This window comes from Nanorana parkeri, unplaced genomic scaffold (assembly GCF_000935625.1).
Source record: "Nanorana parkeri isolate BGI_ZX_2015 unplaced genomic scaffold, ASM93562v1 scaffold152, whole genome shotgun sequence".
Classification (NCBI taxonomy): domain Eukaryota; kingdom Metazoa; phylum Chordata; class Amphibia; order Anura; family Dicroglossidae; genus Nanorana; species Nanorana parkeri.
This window is the reverse complement of record NW_017306420.1, coordinates 744212-761310: the sequence shown is the minus strand read 5'-3', so window position 1 is coordinate 761310 and position 17099 is coordinate 744212. Positions and strand designations below refer to the sequence as shown.

Here is a 17099-nt window from a genome sequence, read left to right as displayed (position 1 = left end):
GGAGGGGGAGACATCGACGACCACACTGGGGGGAAAGTGGGGAGCGACACCGCCCGACGCTGGGGTCAGGTAAAAATCTCCTCAGCCAAAAAGGGGCCATGAGTGGAGAAAGTTTTTGAGCCACTCGTATTCCTGTAGTTTTTTTCCTAAGTTGACTATACCAATATATACTATATAGACATGTCCTAACAAGGGATGAAGCACAAAAGGGTTGAAATAACTATGAGGGTGAGAAACTTTTTTAATAACCATTTTGGAGAACTGAGAAAACTTCACAAACCAGAAACCGCTAGTCACAGATGGATTTGACATGCCTGTATATACATATGGCAAAACAATACTGTCTAGGGACACAAATGTACCTATTTGCTGGAAGTTTAGGAGGAAATTACTTGGGACGAGGTATATGTATTGATTATGCATTGGCTGCAAAATGCAAGGAAGTGGTTCCTTACAGTATCATCTGGAGTGCCATCAGTGAAAATAATAATGGCTTTCTGAAAAAAAAATAAAGAAGCGTGTACAGTGATGTGGAATGGCAGCATCTTCACATTTCATCACACTAAAAAATACCAAACAATCCATTATAGGGAACCGCATTTATTTTGCAGCTGCAGCTGATGCAAGGCATCATGAATTAAAAATGTCTGAAAGAGAACTTTCTACGTTACCCAAAGCAACCAATTATATTTCAGTTGCCATTGCATTTTACCAATATGCTTACTTTGGGTAGATTATAGATTGAAATTCTATTGAAGAATATACAGGTCTTTCCGACAACATCTATCCAGGATCAGTGATAAGACATGTACACTGTAGATCCAACCATCACCCGACAAAAATAATTCAAATGATTGTAGCATGCTGCAAATTAGAATTTGATGGTTATTCCACTGCCTGGTATCTTATACGACATTTTATACCTAGGGAAGCTGTTTGAAAATGTCAGCAGGCTAAGCTAAAGAAACAGCATAAACCCAAGAGAAAGAAATGTCATGGAGTGGCTCCGAATGGTCAGTTAATGGCCACTCAAAGGTCACTTGTGAGTACCATGCCATTACTGATCCTAAAAATGGTCTAGCTTACGCTGCAGGGCTGAGAACATGGAAGGAATTCTGAATTGTCAGTAGACTGCGTCAGCTACAAACTAGTTTCCCAACATTCCTTGCCTGGGGCCTGTTTCATTTCTGCTACATGATCAGCCATCATTTGCACTGACTCCCCCAACTCTATTGTTTACAGTTTAAATTATTGACAACCTTTCAACCGTTTGTCCTTTGAACTGTGTCTCTCCAGGTATTTACTATCTAATACTGTACATATGACACCTTCTAATCCCAAACAATGTGCAGCGTCTGTCACATAAATACGTAATGTAATCATGCTGCCTGAATGCAATCTGACTCGGGTGACTCGGACATCATTTATATAGCGGTCACCAGTTGTTTCCGAACTTTTCCACTTCCACAATCCAAGTTCACATTTTGTAATACATATTATTTACATACGGTATGTTCTTTCAGCGTGGTTTTTTTTTTTTTAGACTTTTTTGTAATCTGTTTAAAGAGGATCTCCACTAAGCATTGTTTGCATCAGTAATGGCTCCAGTGCTTTTGAATATTAACAACGCCTTGTTTTTTTTCTACGGTAGCTATTTTTTATGGTTCATCAAGCTTCTTACTCTATAGTGCATAAGGAGAAATGTAAATATTTTAGCTACTATTTTAGCTGATTACAATCCTAATTTGTTTACACTAATCTAAATACATCAAGGCTGGCCAACCCAGCCTCCCTCCCTGTAAAGAACCCATTAAAGCATGAAAATGGAAGGTGAGATGAGACACGTTGAGCCAACATGACTCTGTGAAAACACAGGAATTAGGGTGGGGAGACACCTGAACTATGCAAATCAATAACAAAGATAAAAAGACATGTAAAATGAATGCTATAGAACAGGATATTTAAAGCCAACAGCTTCTGTGATGACTGTGCTACCAATGTCATGCATTTGCCTAAGGAACAGTAGCCATAAATCTTAATATGAAAGAAAGAAATGTATTTTGGTTACCCATAGCAATCACTTCCTCCATCTATTAAAAATAAATCACCCACAAATCTGCACTTTGAAACTGTTCATAATTCAAAAAAAGGTGCACTGAAATGGAATTTTATGACCGAAACCAAAAATAAACAAATTGTCAATATATTGTAAATTATTTTTTTCTAACCTTTTTACATTTTTTACATTTAATTTAATTTTTTCTAAACTTTTTAAAATTATATTTTCATATTTTATTTTACTTTTACTTGTTATAATCTTTTAACTTTACTGTCGGTGGCTCTGGGAAATAGCAGGGGTCTAAACAGACCCCTGATATTTCCCTTTTAAAATAGAAAAAGAGATTGAGGACATAGAGTACTACACTGAGTGCTCCTGTTAATTCCTAACCTGTGGAGATAGTATGTTTACCATGTCCACAATCATGAATGAACTGGGAGTGATGTAGAGCACTTCCTGTTCATTGATAATTAAGGACACAGTAAACATACTATGTCCTCCACTATGTACAAGCAGTCAGAGACCAGCTGATCACTGACTGCTTGTAACCGCTAGCCATCCTGACTCGTTGTTACAGGAGGCTAAGCCAGGGGTGCGGGAGGAAAGTTTGGTCTCCTTTAACAGCTGACTCCTCTCCCACACCACCGGCTCAACCTCCTGTGACAGCTCACAGCTGTCTCCTCCCCCACACCACTCCCCATCCTGATCTGTCACAGGAGGCTGAGCTGGGCGGTGCGGGAGGAGAGCCCGGCCTCCTGTGCCAACGCCGGGTTTTCACAGCGCTCTCCTCCACGCCCCACTCGGCCTCCTGACAGTTTCTCTCCTCCCCGCTGGACACTGCTCTGTGTCAAAAGGGACACAGAGCAGCGCCCAGCGAGGAGGAGAGAAATCACGGATGCACCACAATTTCGGCCGAAAGATTGTACATTCAGCATTTTGCTCAAAGTACCATTTTCGGCCGATATATTTCGGTGGCCAAAATTTTGGTGCATCCCTAAAAAAACATCATAACCCTTCAGGCACTAGGCACCTTTCAGTGTTACATTTTTTAGGGTTAATGTTAAGTCTTGGAAGTGGTATAGGCCAGCCTTTATGTTAGTCAGTCAGGATGCCATGACATGCTTCTGCCTTCTTCAGGGGTGCCTCGAAATTTTCACACAGCATCATGTCTTTCCATAGTGCAGACAGGCTTCTAATGTGAAGGGGCTCCTGATGTAAAGGGGGCTCTAAAATGAAAAGGAGGCTCTGATGTAAAAAGGGGGGAAAGGGAGTTTGTGATGTGAGGGGGAAAACTTTGATGTGAAAGAAGGGTGCTCCTGATGTAAAAGGGGCTCCTACTATGATAAAATAAATGAAGAATTTGCTTTACACATGATTGGATAATTGAAGTGAATTTCCGCTCTCTTTAATGTGAACATTCTCAACTACTTTAGTAAATTAGCCTCACTGAGTCTTAAATATGAAAAACAATGAAAAGTGAAGGTTTTGCCCTCACCAGCCAGTCAGAAAGAAGACTACAAGAAGGAAATAAAGCAAAGTAAATACATTTCTATACGTTTCACTAGTATACTATGTAATCCTATATATAGTACTGCATATTATGCTAATATTGCATTCATGTTTAAAACTTTTTTTTTAGGCAGCAACATAAAACAGTGGTATTTCAGGAGCTGTTCAATTCCGATCTGGTGCCTTTACACTACTGCCCACTAGAGTTAAATGCCATGCTTTGTTCACTGCTGGAAAGCTATTAGCCCATCATAACAGATATACAGCAGGTATCACCACATCTTCAGGACCACCCCACTATTTTAATACCAACCGGTATTTCTATTCTACATCACACTGTTTTTTCTAAAGTAAGATGGCCAAACACAGCATGGGTCTTCTTTCTAAAAACACCAAAAGACATACTGCATGTTCTTCCGCCTAATCCCATCTAGCTAATATTTATTTTAAATGCTTTGGTTAACATATAACAGGCACAACATAACCGCAGTACAAATTGATAAGATAATTAAACCCACAATAAAAAAGGGAAGTCAAATCCCAGGGTTCTGAAAAGTGATTGCTTTTCATGAAGCATTTAAAAACAGGCAATTTATGAAATGCTACCATTAACACAAAGTGCCTCCATATGACAGCTACTAAGTTATCTATTGCCATGAAATATTACATGGACACACTCCATATAAATAGGTTTATGCATTTAATTTAAGAGATTTGTAACTATAATTAACTGGAAAAATCCACATTCACATTAAAGAATAGGAAAGAGAGAAAACAAGTCCGAATCTCTGTTGATGGCAGAAAGTTCCTGCGCAAATACACTCTACACAATTATTTGACTTCTGAAAATCCAATGTGGGTAGGTCTTAAAAACATAAACCCTACCTGTGTTCACCTATTAGAGAAAATAAAAATCATAGTGGTCTTCTTTTTCTGAGATCATACTCCTCCTGCAACAAGTGCCCACACCCTAACACGATGGCTATCCAAGTGCATTACTGTGTCAGTATCCAAGTGTTTGAAAATAGGAATTTTCTTCAGACCTCTAAAAAAGGAAACTGGTTTGAACCAAAACAATCCATCTTGTTGTGCCAGGCAAAATGCAATGTTAAGATCTTAGTTCTGGATTTTTACCCGGGGGAATTTAACATTTTACAAATTAAATGCTAAAGTGGAAGTAAAGTGCGGACAAAAAAAGAGCATCTGGCGTTTTTGACAATAATGTGCTAGTAAACACTATATAAGAGCACATTATGGCAGACTTACCTGCCAAAGCCAATCCCTCCAGCGCTGCCCTCCTCACTTACCAGCGCTTCCATCTTTGTCTTGGTCTTCTTTCGGGTTCAGAGTCTATGGCTCTGAACCCGAGGCCAGGGCCAGATGAGATAACTCCTGTGCATGCAAGTTACTTAATCTCGCCAACAATCCTTCCAAGCCTGTACACTATGCTGCCCATGTGTGGCTCAATGTACAGAAACAAAAAAAAAAGTGCTGATAGGCAGGAAGGAAGATACTTACACAGTCTCTTCTGTCATAATACCCCTGCCTTGCAGCACTTTTTTAAAACTGTCTTAACCTCCACTTTAAAGAACAGATTCCTCCATCAATGCTTGCGAATGTTGATTGAGGAATCTCCCGCTGTTTCCTTTGTATTCTGATAGCAGCCGCTGGCCACTGTCAGAGTACCCGAACAGAGTTGGCAGCTCTTTGGCTGCCGACACTGTTTAGCCGACAATTTTCTGACATGCTCCTTCGAACAGCTGATCGAGGGATGCTGAGAGGAAGGGTGCCAACAGCGGTACCAACGCAGTGAAAATTCGAATCGTGTAAACCCGGCTTAACATAAAATTATTTTTTTCTTTGATGATTAAAGCGGTATTGTAACATGTTGTAGCAGGGGACAATACCTATTAATCTGACCCATCAGGTTGTGCTATTTATGTATTTAAAGTACATATGCATGCTTATCTAAAATCTTATAGACTTAAATAAGGTATACCCATATACCAGGAGGATGTGTGTACAGAGCCGCTGGAGGAAAGGGAGGCACATCTATGTATTGAAGGGGCTATGGAGGTGGGCTGGGAAATTTTCATTTAATACTTTAATGCACTCATTTCATGTTTCCTTTTCATACAGCCGGTCTGTATAGTGTGCCCCAGCCACCAAGAAAGCATTTCCTCTCCCACAATAAATGTGACATTTAAACCAGGAATTGAAGAACGCTGATAAAAATTCAAAACCATTTCAAATGTATAGATAAAAAAATATCAGCAGGCAGCAAACATGAACAGAACTTATCATCACTGTGATCATTCACTGACTGCGTGCTCGTTCTTTGAAGTACCTGACCAGAGAACATACTTGTATAAAATAAAAATAGCTACATTCTGTTTGACTGAGCTCTTTGTGCTAAATGAAAGATATATGGAAAATGTTAAACAGGTTTTGTCAGCTACGACTTTCATTGTAAAGGAAAGTATAATGATAGAAAATGTATATTTATTATAATGTTAAGAGGAAAACTGTTTATATTAGATATGACATTTTATGTCGTATTTAATATAAAAATGTATATAAAACCATATTTACCATCTGCAGGCAGCAGATGGAGCTGTCATTTCTTTTCACATGTTCACAAGGCTACCCTTCCTGAAAATAGCCTTAAAGAGATTATTACCTAAAGAGAACGAAAGGAGAGAGAAAAAAAACAGACCTCAGCCCTGATTTTACTGTCTGCCTAAGTAAAATAGAGATGTGTCACACACATCTTTCACTGATGCATCCAATGTCTTTTGGCTCCTGGCTGCTTTTCATTTGTTTATTACAGGTATTTATATAGTGCCAACAATTTACACAGCGCTTTACATACTGCAGATTCCCATCAGTTCCTGCCCTCAAGAAGTTTACAATCTAATGGTCCTATTGAACAGGGGCCAATCAACCTTCCAGAATGTCTTTGGAATGTGGGAGGAAACCCACACAAGCACAAAAACTCCTTGCAGATAGTGTCTAGACCAGGATTTAAAACCAAGGACCCCCAGTACTACAAGGAAGAAGTTCTAACTACTACGCCACTGTGCTGCCCATGTTATCTGTCCTCCTGGAAAAAAGGTTAACTGGCGGAAGAAATACTAAATTATAAGCTTGTGGCATCAGGTGGCACCATGCTAATATCCCTGCTATCCCACTAAATGGTTTATGATGCATATGTGTGTAAGTCTTTCAGTCTAGGTACACAGCCATATATACCGGGCTGCAGGATTTAAAGTCTAGGTAGACATCCATATATACAGGGCTGCAGGATTTAACCACTTGAAGTCTGGGGTGTTAAACCCCCTTCCCATCCAGGCCATTTTTCAGTATTCAGCGCTGCGGTACTTTGACTGACATTTATTCCGTCATGCAACGCTGTACTGAAATGAATTTTATACCCTTTTTTAGGGACAGATAGAGCTTTATTTTGGTGGTATTTAATCACCACTGGGGTTTTTATTTTTTCATATATTAAGGAAAAATTACAGAAAATTAAAAAAAAGAGAAACTGTTTCGCCTATATTAAATTCTAAAACATTTATTATTACCCAATTTTTTGGTAAAATATAAAAGGCGCTGTTACTTGTGTTACGTCGGGTAAAAAGACACCAAACATGTCAAGCCTTAAAATTGCGCACGCGCGCGAAACCTCAAAAAACGACATTACCCAAAATTGGCCATAGGCAACGCTTTAAAAGCTTTTACCGCTCATCAGTTTAGTGTTATTAGTGATTGATGGCCCTAAAATGATTGCTCACACTGCGACGTTCGCGGCGATATGTAACATGTGTAGCGCAATTGTCGTTTTTGCGCGCTGGTGCACCAGACGCGTATTTACGTTTATATCTGCGTAAACGAAGGGGGGGGCTTAAACAGCTTGGGGGGGTTAACTTTTTTATTTGTGACTTATTTATTTTTTTACACTTGTTGTTATTGCTATTACATAAGGGGATACAATCCCCCTATATATTAGCAAAGGCACACTGACAGGTCCTCTTTATGGAGACATTAGGGGCCTCTAGGGCCCCTAATGTCACCTGGGGACCCCAAAAGAAGCTGATGAAGCAGAGATCTGCTTCATCAGCTTCTTCTCTCGTGCTATAGCAGCCAGATGACTGACAGGTGAATGCGGAAGTGATGTAATACACATCACTTCTGCATTCAGAAGTGATGTGGGACGCCCTCCCGACCCGGTCCTGGGCCGCAGATGGGCCAGCGGATCCCGGGATTGAAGGTGAGGGGTCAGGAGGGGGGGGCGACAAAATCACGCCATGCAACCGATTCGCGGCTATAGAGCTGCTGATCGGTTGTATGTGAAACAGCCGTTAACGGCTGTAAAAACGCTAGAGGGTGCAGGCGAGCAGGGAAAAAATGCCGTCTGGAGACGGCAACCCGCTGATGCGAGTCAGCCGTCCGTCCGTTTTTTTTGTACGGGCGGACGGCAACTGGTTAAAGTCTAGGTACACATCCATATATACAGGGCTGTAGGATTTAAAGTCTAGGTACACATCCATTTATACAGGGCTGCAGGATTTAAAGTCTAGGTACACATCCATATATACAGGCCTGTAGGATTTAAAGTCTAGGTACACATCCATATATACAGGGCTGCAGGATTTAAAGTGGTCCTTACCCTCCTTTTACTTAAAATTACATCAGCATGAAGCTCTGCATACTGATATGAAATCACCTGCAAACTGCAATATCTCACTAGACCTCGAGGGAAAGATATTTTTTCCCTTTCGCGTGTTCCATAAGGCAGACCCTGAGTTCCAGGAAGTAAAGGGAGATGGATTCATCTGCTCTTAGTGAAAATGGCCACCGTGGCAAGAATGGGGAGGAAAAGGAAAATGAGGTATGCAAAGAATACAAAGCCGGCAATTATCTATAAGAATATTATTACCATTTCTAAAGGTTGTCATTTTTAAAATCAGGGTGACGTTCCTTTTTAGGCACCTGAAAATGGTATTAAACAAGGATGGCAAACTGAGCATAGTTGCATTCACAGAAATGACTCCATTCACCCTCTTAGGCTGATTAAAGTTAGAAAAGAATTACTTTTTTAATCTATGACTGAGAATTTCATTTATTTGTACCACCGAGAAGATGATACAATACCTGTGTCATTTATTTCACTCCTGAACAATAGAAAAGTGTCACCAGCACACCATGAGTTGAAAAAGCCTAATATTTCATTGCCAATAGCTCTATCTCAAACTGACTGTATGAGTGGCTTACTATATCATCCCAACGCTTAAGGTAGAATTCGCATTGTGAGCCTTTGGGCTACTGACCCATACTGTGCAGTGGGACAGCTGTCAGATCAGCGAGCGGACGAGACGTCCCTGTACCCACACAGTGCAGTCATTTCGAGCACCCATCCTCACCAAGTGGGAATCCGGGTAAGGAGTGCGGTATGGTTCCTGTTTCTGTTTATTTATTTCACTCCTAAAAAGGTACCCATACACTTTACAACAAAAGTCTTGCGAGGGTTGTAAAGTACTTTAAAAAACGTACGATCTGCCCATCTTGGACAGGCAGATCGTACTTGCGATCATCGCAAGCCCGCCCCCCTGAGGGGCAGGCTTCCGACGACTGTAATGAGGGGCGGGCTTACCATGACTGCAAACGGGCGTGCGCAAACCGGCCCGTTCGGCAGTTGTCGAACCAGCAGGCCACTAACTCGCCGAGAATCGTACGATTCCCGGCGAGTTTTCTAGCATGCTGGTTCGACGGAAGACGTGCGACCGTACAGTAGAAACGGTCGCACGCCTTCCATACACTGCACGATTATCGTACGATCGCGAGATTTCCCGCGATTCTCGTACGAGAATCGTGCAGTGTATGGGCACCTTAACTCTGTTCAATAATTATCCAAATTAAAAAAAGCTTGGTCATTCGAAAAAGTCTTAGGGCCCGTTCACACCAGATGCGTTGTGGCTGCACTGGCCTCATCCTCCAGCACAACCCCAATGCACAGAAGGTATTCGAGTCATTTTAATAAAGTTCTACAAAAAAACATATTGGTGCATCAGCACTGTTACCTGTCAGCGCACATCAGCAGCAGTGTTCAGTGAACAGGCCCTAAAAAATAACAAAACTGGACAAGGAGAAGTGAATTTTTTTTGCAGCACTACAGAATATGTGAAACATGAACGTGCAATGGATACACTGCAGTGACTCCCCTTGACACCAATGCATTGTGCATGTGAATAAATCCAACACATTCCTGACAGCTCGAGTATAAAGCAATACAGAACAAATAGATATTGTTGCTCATGACTAGTGCTAGAGCCTGAAATAGATCTATCTATATGCATTCCATCAAATGGTAATTAGCGGAAAGTAACAGATTGCTATTTTACACTTGACAAGTCGGGAAACTTTCATGGCTTTGAAAGAATGAGAGCTAAAGGTCTGTGTTTAGACTTTAGTGAAGAGTAGCATGTTGCGTTTCAGCAAGCAGTAAATGTCATGAATGATATTAAATGTATACACATACAGCCAGCTGGCTTTAAAGGATATTTAAACACTCCCGTTTTTTTGCATATATCTACTGCTAGCGAGCTGTTTTTTCTTAAAAACAGCTCAAACGGCACTTTAAACTTACCCTGTGTTCCGTGCGCAGTCCCGTCCGAAAATGAGAAATTTCGCGAGCGGCCGCAAAGGATCTCATTTTCGGCAGGGACGCGATGAGGGACGCAAGGCAAGTCTATGGACGCGTGCACCCGCATGCAGACACCGCTGGATCGGAGGGACAGAGCAGTCAGCGCTGGATCGGAGGGACAGAGCAGTCAGCGCTGGATCGGAGAGCCGCCGCACCGCTGGAGAGAAGGCTGAAAACAGGAAAGAAGAAGAAGATCGGAAAAAGAGATCACTTAAGGTAAGTGCTAATATTAACATGGGGGTAGCGAAAACATTTTTTGCCTTTAATGTCACTTTAACTGCAAGTATATAATGTACATCACATTAGAGCATTCTCTTAGGCCTTGTTCACACCGAAAGCGCGTGCTTTCCAGAGCGGTAGCGCTGTTGGTCGAACAGAGCGAGCAGCCAATAAGCTGCCGGCTCTGCTGGGGTATTCTGAGACCAGCCGGCGGCTGCTGTCAGAATACAGAGAGGGGGATTTATCAAAACTGGAGCAGACAGTTTTGGTACTCGCTGATACCGAATACTAGGGATGCTCAGATACCAAGTACAGTACAGTTCCACAATACGCCCCCCCCCTTCCCATCAATGGAGAATGGCAACCATATGGCAGGTAGTTAACATTTCTCAGTTTACATCTTAAAAGGGACAGTACCTAAGTTTAATGAAAGAAACAGGAAAAAAGGGAGAAATAACACCGGGACCACCACAATCCCATGTCAGTGGGCCTAAATAAATTATTCCCACTTCCCCAATACAGGAGTTCTAGCCCAGCACTGTGCTGGAACTCCAGTGACAGGTGAGAGGGGAAGAGCACAGGTCACCCCTCTCACTGTCTACACGGAGCGGCAGGGTTACTTTTAACTCTGCCGCTCTGCTCACTGCATCGGCGGCGGAGGACGGAACCAGAGGAGAGAGTTAAGTGCAGGGGGGAGGGGAGGACGGACCGGCCGGCTGCAGACTTTTTACATGTGATCTTGGCGATCGCCGAGATCACATGTAAACGAACAATCGGCTTCCCTCACTCTACATTTAGTCCTGCTTGTGCAAAGCAGGACTAAATGTAGAGAGGACAACTTACCATCCGGCGCCCGCAACTTCCTCACAAGGACACCGCTGCCGCCCCTCTGTGCCCTGCCGCCCCACAGCCGGGCCTCGGTGGCCTTGTGGGGAATCCAGGCCTGAGTACAAGTACAGATACTTTTCCTGCTCCAAGACTAGACTAGAGAAAAATTCAAAAGTTAGGAGGCAGCTGCCATTTGTAAGGAGCACACGGAGCTCCTGGGATTTGTACATCTCTGTTTTATTGTATGAACTGGAGCAGACATAATATGGAGCAGCTGTACATGGCAACCAAACAGCTTCTCTCTTTCATTTTCAAATCTTAACTGAACAAACTGAAGAGAGAAGCTGATTGGTTGCCATGAACAACTGTTCCAGTTTTTGTCTGCTCCAGTTTTCATAAATTCCCCCCAATGTGTACAGCGGGAGATTCCTCAATCAAAGCTTGTAAGCATTAATAGAGGAACCTGCTCCATTTCCTTCATTCAGCTGGCAGGTTGAACAAAGAAAACAGAAACGTGTATACCCGACTTTAAATGCTTGGAGCCACTGATCCAAAACTGTGCATGCCGTCCTGGTTATCGGTCAGTGAAAGTACTCAGCACAACTCCCAGACAACTAACATCTTCAGCAGGGACTTAACAATGGCATCCTATGTATTTCTCTGAACAGGAACATCTCTGAATACTGCTGAAAGCAAACAACAAAACATAAGGAAAGCTATTTCATGAGCAGGCGTGGTGATCGCTTCTTCTTTAAAATCATCACTTTCAAGCTGCCATACCAGTGCATGCTGGGAGGCTGCACTTCAATACACAGTCAATGTATTTCTACCTCCGTCCCTTCTTCTTATACATAAAGGAGATCTCCATGTCATATATATGGAGTGGGAATCAAAGATATACATTGGAATCTTCAGGACTGTCCTCAGAGTCTGTGTCCCTGGAAATGATGGTCATGTGAGATTAGGACAGAGCTGGAGGAATCCCAGGAGCCAGAGAGACAATGCTCCTTAATATTTATAGATGGCACCCAGCATCTGAGGGTTTACCTAGTTGTCAATGGAGCCGACTCCTGGATTGGGCAGACTGGCTCCTGGATTGAGCAGACCGGCTCCTGGATTGGGCAGACCTGCTCCTGGATTGGGCAGACCTGCTCCTGGATTGGGCAGACCTGCTCCTGGATTGGGCAGACCTGCTCCTGGATTGGGCAGACCTGCTCCTGGATTGGGCAGACCGGCTCCTGGATTGGGCAGACTGGCTCCTGGATTGGGCAGACTGTCTCCTGGATTAGGCAGACTGGCTCCAGGATTCCAGATTCATTTGTCCATCCCTGGATTAGGACATTAGATTGTCAGCTCCTTGAGGACAGGGACTGTCAGCACTACATTAATGAATAAATAAGATCTAAAGTGTACAGCTGAGTTGCAATACATGAGACAAAGGGGGGGAATTAATAAAAACTGGAGCAGACAGAATGTGTAGCAGTTGCCCGTGACAACCAAACAGCATCTCTCTTCAGTGCCTGCTCCAGTGTCTATGACTGGATTCCCCTCATGTAAAGTGCCCCGGCGTTATTTACAAACACTGTCCATTATCTGATAACATTGTGTCCCCAGTCCTAAAACAAGCAGAGACCGGACAGTCAGCATCTCCTGGTCTACACCCCGGGAGTGGTACTCACAGCCCGTCTTCTCCATCAGCTCCCGGGTCACCGCAGAGCGAGTATGTACCAGCCCCATAGTGCTCTCCACCGAGGATGTCGTCCGACGATGTGTGTGCTGAGCTCGCAGTGACGAGATGAACACCGGCCGGGGTAGTTCCTCTCTATACTTCTCTCATGAGTCCAGGAAGCCTGCTGTACACACTGTCACTCGTCCCATGGGTCCCTGTGCCTGCCGACTTCTACCTGCTTCATCTATTACACAAGGCAGCTGTGCATGTTCGGGGAGGGGGAGCCATGACATGTCCATACTGGCTGCCTGTGACTGTGCTATATACAACACCACAAGGCAGGCTGTAGGGGGGCGTGAGCACATTATAATATCACATTGCATCAGGTCACACCTTCAGCTTTTTGTCAGTTTAAAGGCTGAGTTTACCTTTTAGACCGGGGGTGGGCAACTCTGGCCCTCGAGCTGTTGTGGAACTACAAGTCCCATGAGGCAGTGCGAGACTGACAGTTGCAGGCATGACTCCCAGCGGCATGTTGAGATTTGTGGTTAAAGAGTTATGAAACCCCCATTGTTTTTTTGCATATATCCACTGCTAGCAAAAACCTTTTCAAAGCGTTAAAACTTACCTGTGTTTTTCGCTGCATGCCCCCGTCCGAACATTCCTGTACCTTACATTCTGGTGCGGGCAGGGAGTGTGTCTGCTGTGCCATTGACATGAATGGCACAGACACACCCCTTCCCGCTCCAGAACGCAGCCCAGCCTGATCTATGTAATCCAAAGCGTTCCGAGCTGGAACCGCACCAGAACGCACTGGATATGGTGTGACAGAGCCCTCAAACCACTGGCGGAACTACCAGGGTTGCAGCGGTCGCAATTGCGACCGGGCCCTGGTAGTTCCGCCACTTGGGGGGGCCCAGCGAAGAAGTGCACTGCCCGAGGGCCAGGGGGGGCCCGTCACCTGGTGGCGTCACATGCGGGGGCCCGTGGGCCAAGCGAGATTCGGTCCGGCGCCAGCAATGACCGCGTCCCGTCCCCCCCCTCTCCCATTGCAGGTGGACTCTGCCGCCGGAAGCTCGTCTGCAAACAGCGTCGGGCAGAGGCGGAAGTACGGAATTTTGTTTTTTTAGCGGTAGTCCGGTCGAAATTTCGTCCAAAAACGAAATTTCGACCGGACTACGGCTAAAAACCGAAATTTCGTCCAAAAAACGAAATTTCAACCGGACTACCGCTAACGAATTTCGGAAAATCGGGAATTCGGATTCGTTTGCATATATTTCATTTTCAAATCTTAACAGAACAAGCTGAAGAGAGAAGCTGATTGGTTGCCATGCACATCTGCTCCAGATTCTGTCTGCTCCAGTTCTGATAAATTCCCCCCTGTGTGTTGGACGTGATGACTCACGGGTTCTTAGACCGCTGCAGCGGAGGGGAAGAGAGGCTCCAGGGACCGGTCTAACAGCCTGCCGGCTCCGCGGTTCAGGTGAGTCTCATTTTTTTATTTTAGCACCCAGACAACAAGGAGCACTTAAGCTTTGCAGTGCAGGGGTAGCCCCACTGCAAGGGTTAAGAGAAGTTTTGCCCAGAGTTCTTCTTTAAGTAATGTGATCAAATAACTTCAATGCTGTAACAGGATACACCCGGTTTTCAGTTCTTCCACTATTTCTGTAATCCATAAAGTCATGTTAATGACAGCAAGATAAGGTTCCCACTGTTATTTAGGAGCTACAGAAGAAAGCTGCTCCTGTATTATATACGTAGGGAGGATTTTTCCTGACATTAGATATGCAGTTGCAGTTTATTTGCCATAAGCACAGACCTTATCTTTATGAGGAATGTTCAAGGTATTGTAACTTTTGTAGTGGGCATAAAAGACTTGTTTTCAATTCTAAGTGCACACCAGACACACATTCCATGATTAAAAGTTGTGTTTTAAAGGAATATAGATGTGGTGAACACTGAGGCTGGTCACAAGTAGTAGGTGATCTTTTCAACCACACGTTGGAGAGGAGAGATTTCTCCTCTTGAGTTAGGCCTTGTTCACACCAAATGCAGACCAGATCTGCATGAGTTTCTGCACACGCAGTGGAGTGGGTTGTGCCGCGTTTTTTGCAGCATTTTTTATGCGTTCCGGGCCGTTTTTGGTTAAAAAAGAAAAACATTTTTTGTTTAGAATGGGCTTTTACTGCGTTCCAGGGCGTTTGCATGTGTTTTGATGTGTTTGCATGCGTTCCAGAGCAAGTAAAATAGGGCTTGCTGCAGTTTTTTTACATGCTCTGGAACTGCACGCTGCAGTGTGAACTAGAGCCCAAAATACCATTGGAATACATTGGACGCAGTTTTGATCCGGTCTGTAACTGCTCTGCTCTGCTCCTGGAACGCGCTTGGTGTGAACAAGGCCTTACACATAGCAGGGAAGGTCCAACATACAGTCAAGTCCTGTCAGACGTCATCCAAAGCGAATAAATCCACTTTGAGTAAGGTGTATCTTTAATGAGTATATAGTTGTTGGTTTGTATACCTGCAAGTAATTGGAAGTTTTTATATTGATATACAGAAGGCTGATACAACTTGGTACAAATTTGACCTTCAAAAGAGAGCAGTGTTTTTGGCACACATCAGTGTTATCTGCAGTAGAATGATTGGAATTGTATGAGAGATAAATGAAGAAGAGATTCTTAGCTGGAAGCCAAGACTGCAGACAAATGTAAAAAGATTAAATAGGGACTGGAGGAGCTACTTATTAAATGCCAATTGGCAATTGTTGTAGCATGAATAACATATGAGAAACTTACGTGTCTATAAATCTGTATGATAGATATGAAGATCCAGTGTAAAAATTAGAGGCTTTCTGACCTATTACACTCTGATGAGGGCTCAAGCAATTATAAGTATTTTTCTTCCCTTAGCTCCATGAACGAGCAATTTAGATCCCCACTTTCCTAATAAGCCCTTTCCGAAAGATGAAGCCCTGCACCAATGTAGAGCCTGCACCACTAAGAAGAAGCCCTCCCCCAATGTAGAGGCTCCACCACCAAGAAAAAACCCTGCCCCAACCTAGAGGCTCCATCACCAAGAAGAAGCTCTGCCCCAACCTAGAGGCTCCATCACTAAGATGAAGCTCTGCCCCAACGTAGAGGCTCCACCACCAACAAGAAACCCTGTCCGTAGAAGCTCCACCACCAAGAAAAAGCCCTGTCCTAACATAGAAGCTCCACCATCGAGAAGAAAGCCTGTCCCAACGTAGAAGCTCCATCACCAAAAAGAAGCCTTGCCCCAAAGTAGAGGCGCCACCACCAAGAGGAAGCTCCATCACCAAGAAGAAACCTTGTCCTTAAGCATTGTGGCTCTACCTGTATATGCAACAAGAGCTATAATACAAAGCCTCAAAAAAAGTCTTGCCAGGGCCTCAGAATTCCAATAGGCAGTAAGGCCTAGGAAGTAGGGTGAGGAATTTTTCTCATGCAGCTCTTAGAAGGCTGCATCTGAAACATTTTTTTTCTTTTTCTCATTGCACAAACAGCAAACAATTGTTACTTTTTTGGCTATTATTATTTCTGTTTGGTATTGATGACTCAGTACATATACAACTAACAATGTTGTTGGTACACATGGTAAAGGAAAAAAATACAGGTGATCCTCGGAAAAAGGTTATAATTCAGCAAACCTGCAGTAGGACAATATGGTCTAGCCCTAAAACCTACTGTTTCATGCTTGATAGTTCATGCTGCTTCTATATTATCATAGACCTGTTTGCTTTGTGGTATGACACATACACACACACTCTCTCTCTCTCTCTATTGCCAAGTATTGGGACACCTGCCTTTACACGCATATGAACTTTAGTGGCATCCCAGTCTTAGTCCGTAGGGTTCAATGTTTAGTTGGCCCACCTTTTGCCGCCATAAGACCTTCAACTCTTCTGGGAAGGCGTCCACAAGGTTTAGGAGTGTGTCTATGGGAATGTTTAACCGTTCTTCCAGAAGCGCATTTGTGAGGTCAGGCACTGAAGTTTGACAAGAAGGCCTGGCTCGCAGTCTCCACTCTAATCCATCCCAAAGTTGTTCTATCGGGTTGAGGTCCCGACTCTGCATGCCAGTCAAGTTCCTCCA

General features: G+C 43.6%; 1 protein-coding gene across 1 annotated transcript in view; it reads right to left on the bottom strand.

Annotated features, from left to right (window-relative positions):
• TESC (tescalcin) overlaps positions 1 to 13053 on the bottom strand; it is a 50956-nt gene extending 37903 nt beyond the window's left edge. The window contains exon 1 of the mRNA XM_018554281.1: positions 12998 to 13053. Coding sequence (XP_018409783.1) covers positions 12998 to 13013 — 16 coding nt within the window. The 5' untranslated portion in view covers positions 13014 to 13053. The remainder of the gene's footprint in view (positions 1 to 12997) is intronic.
• Between the last annotated feature and the right edge of the window lie 4046 nt (positions 13054 to 17099).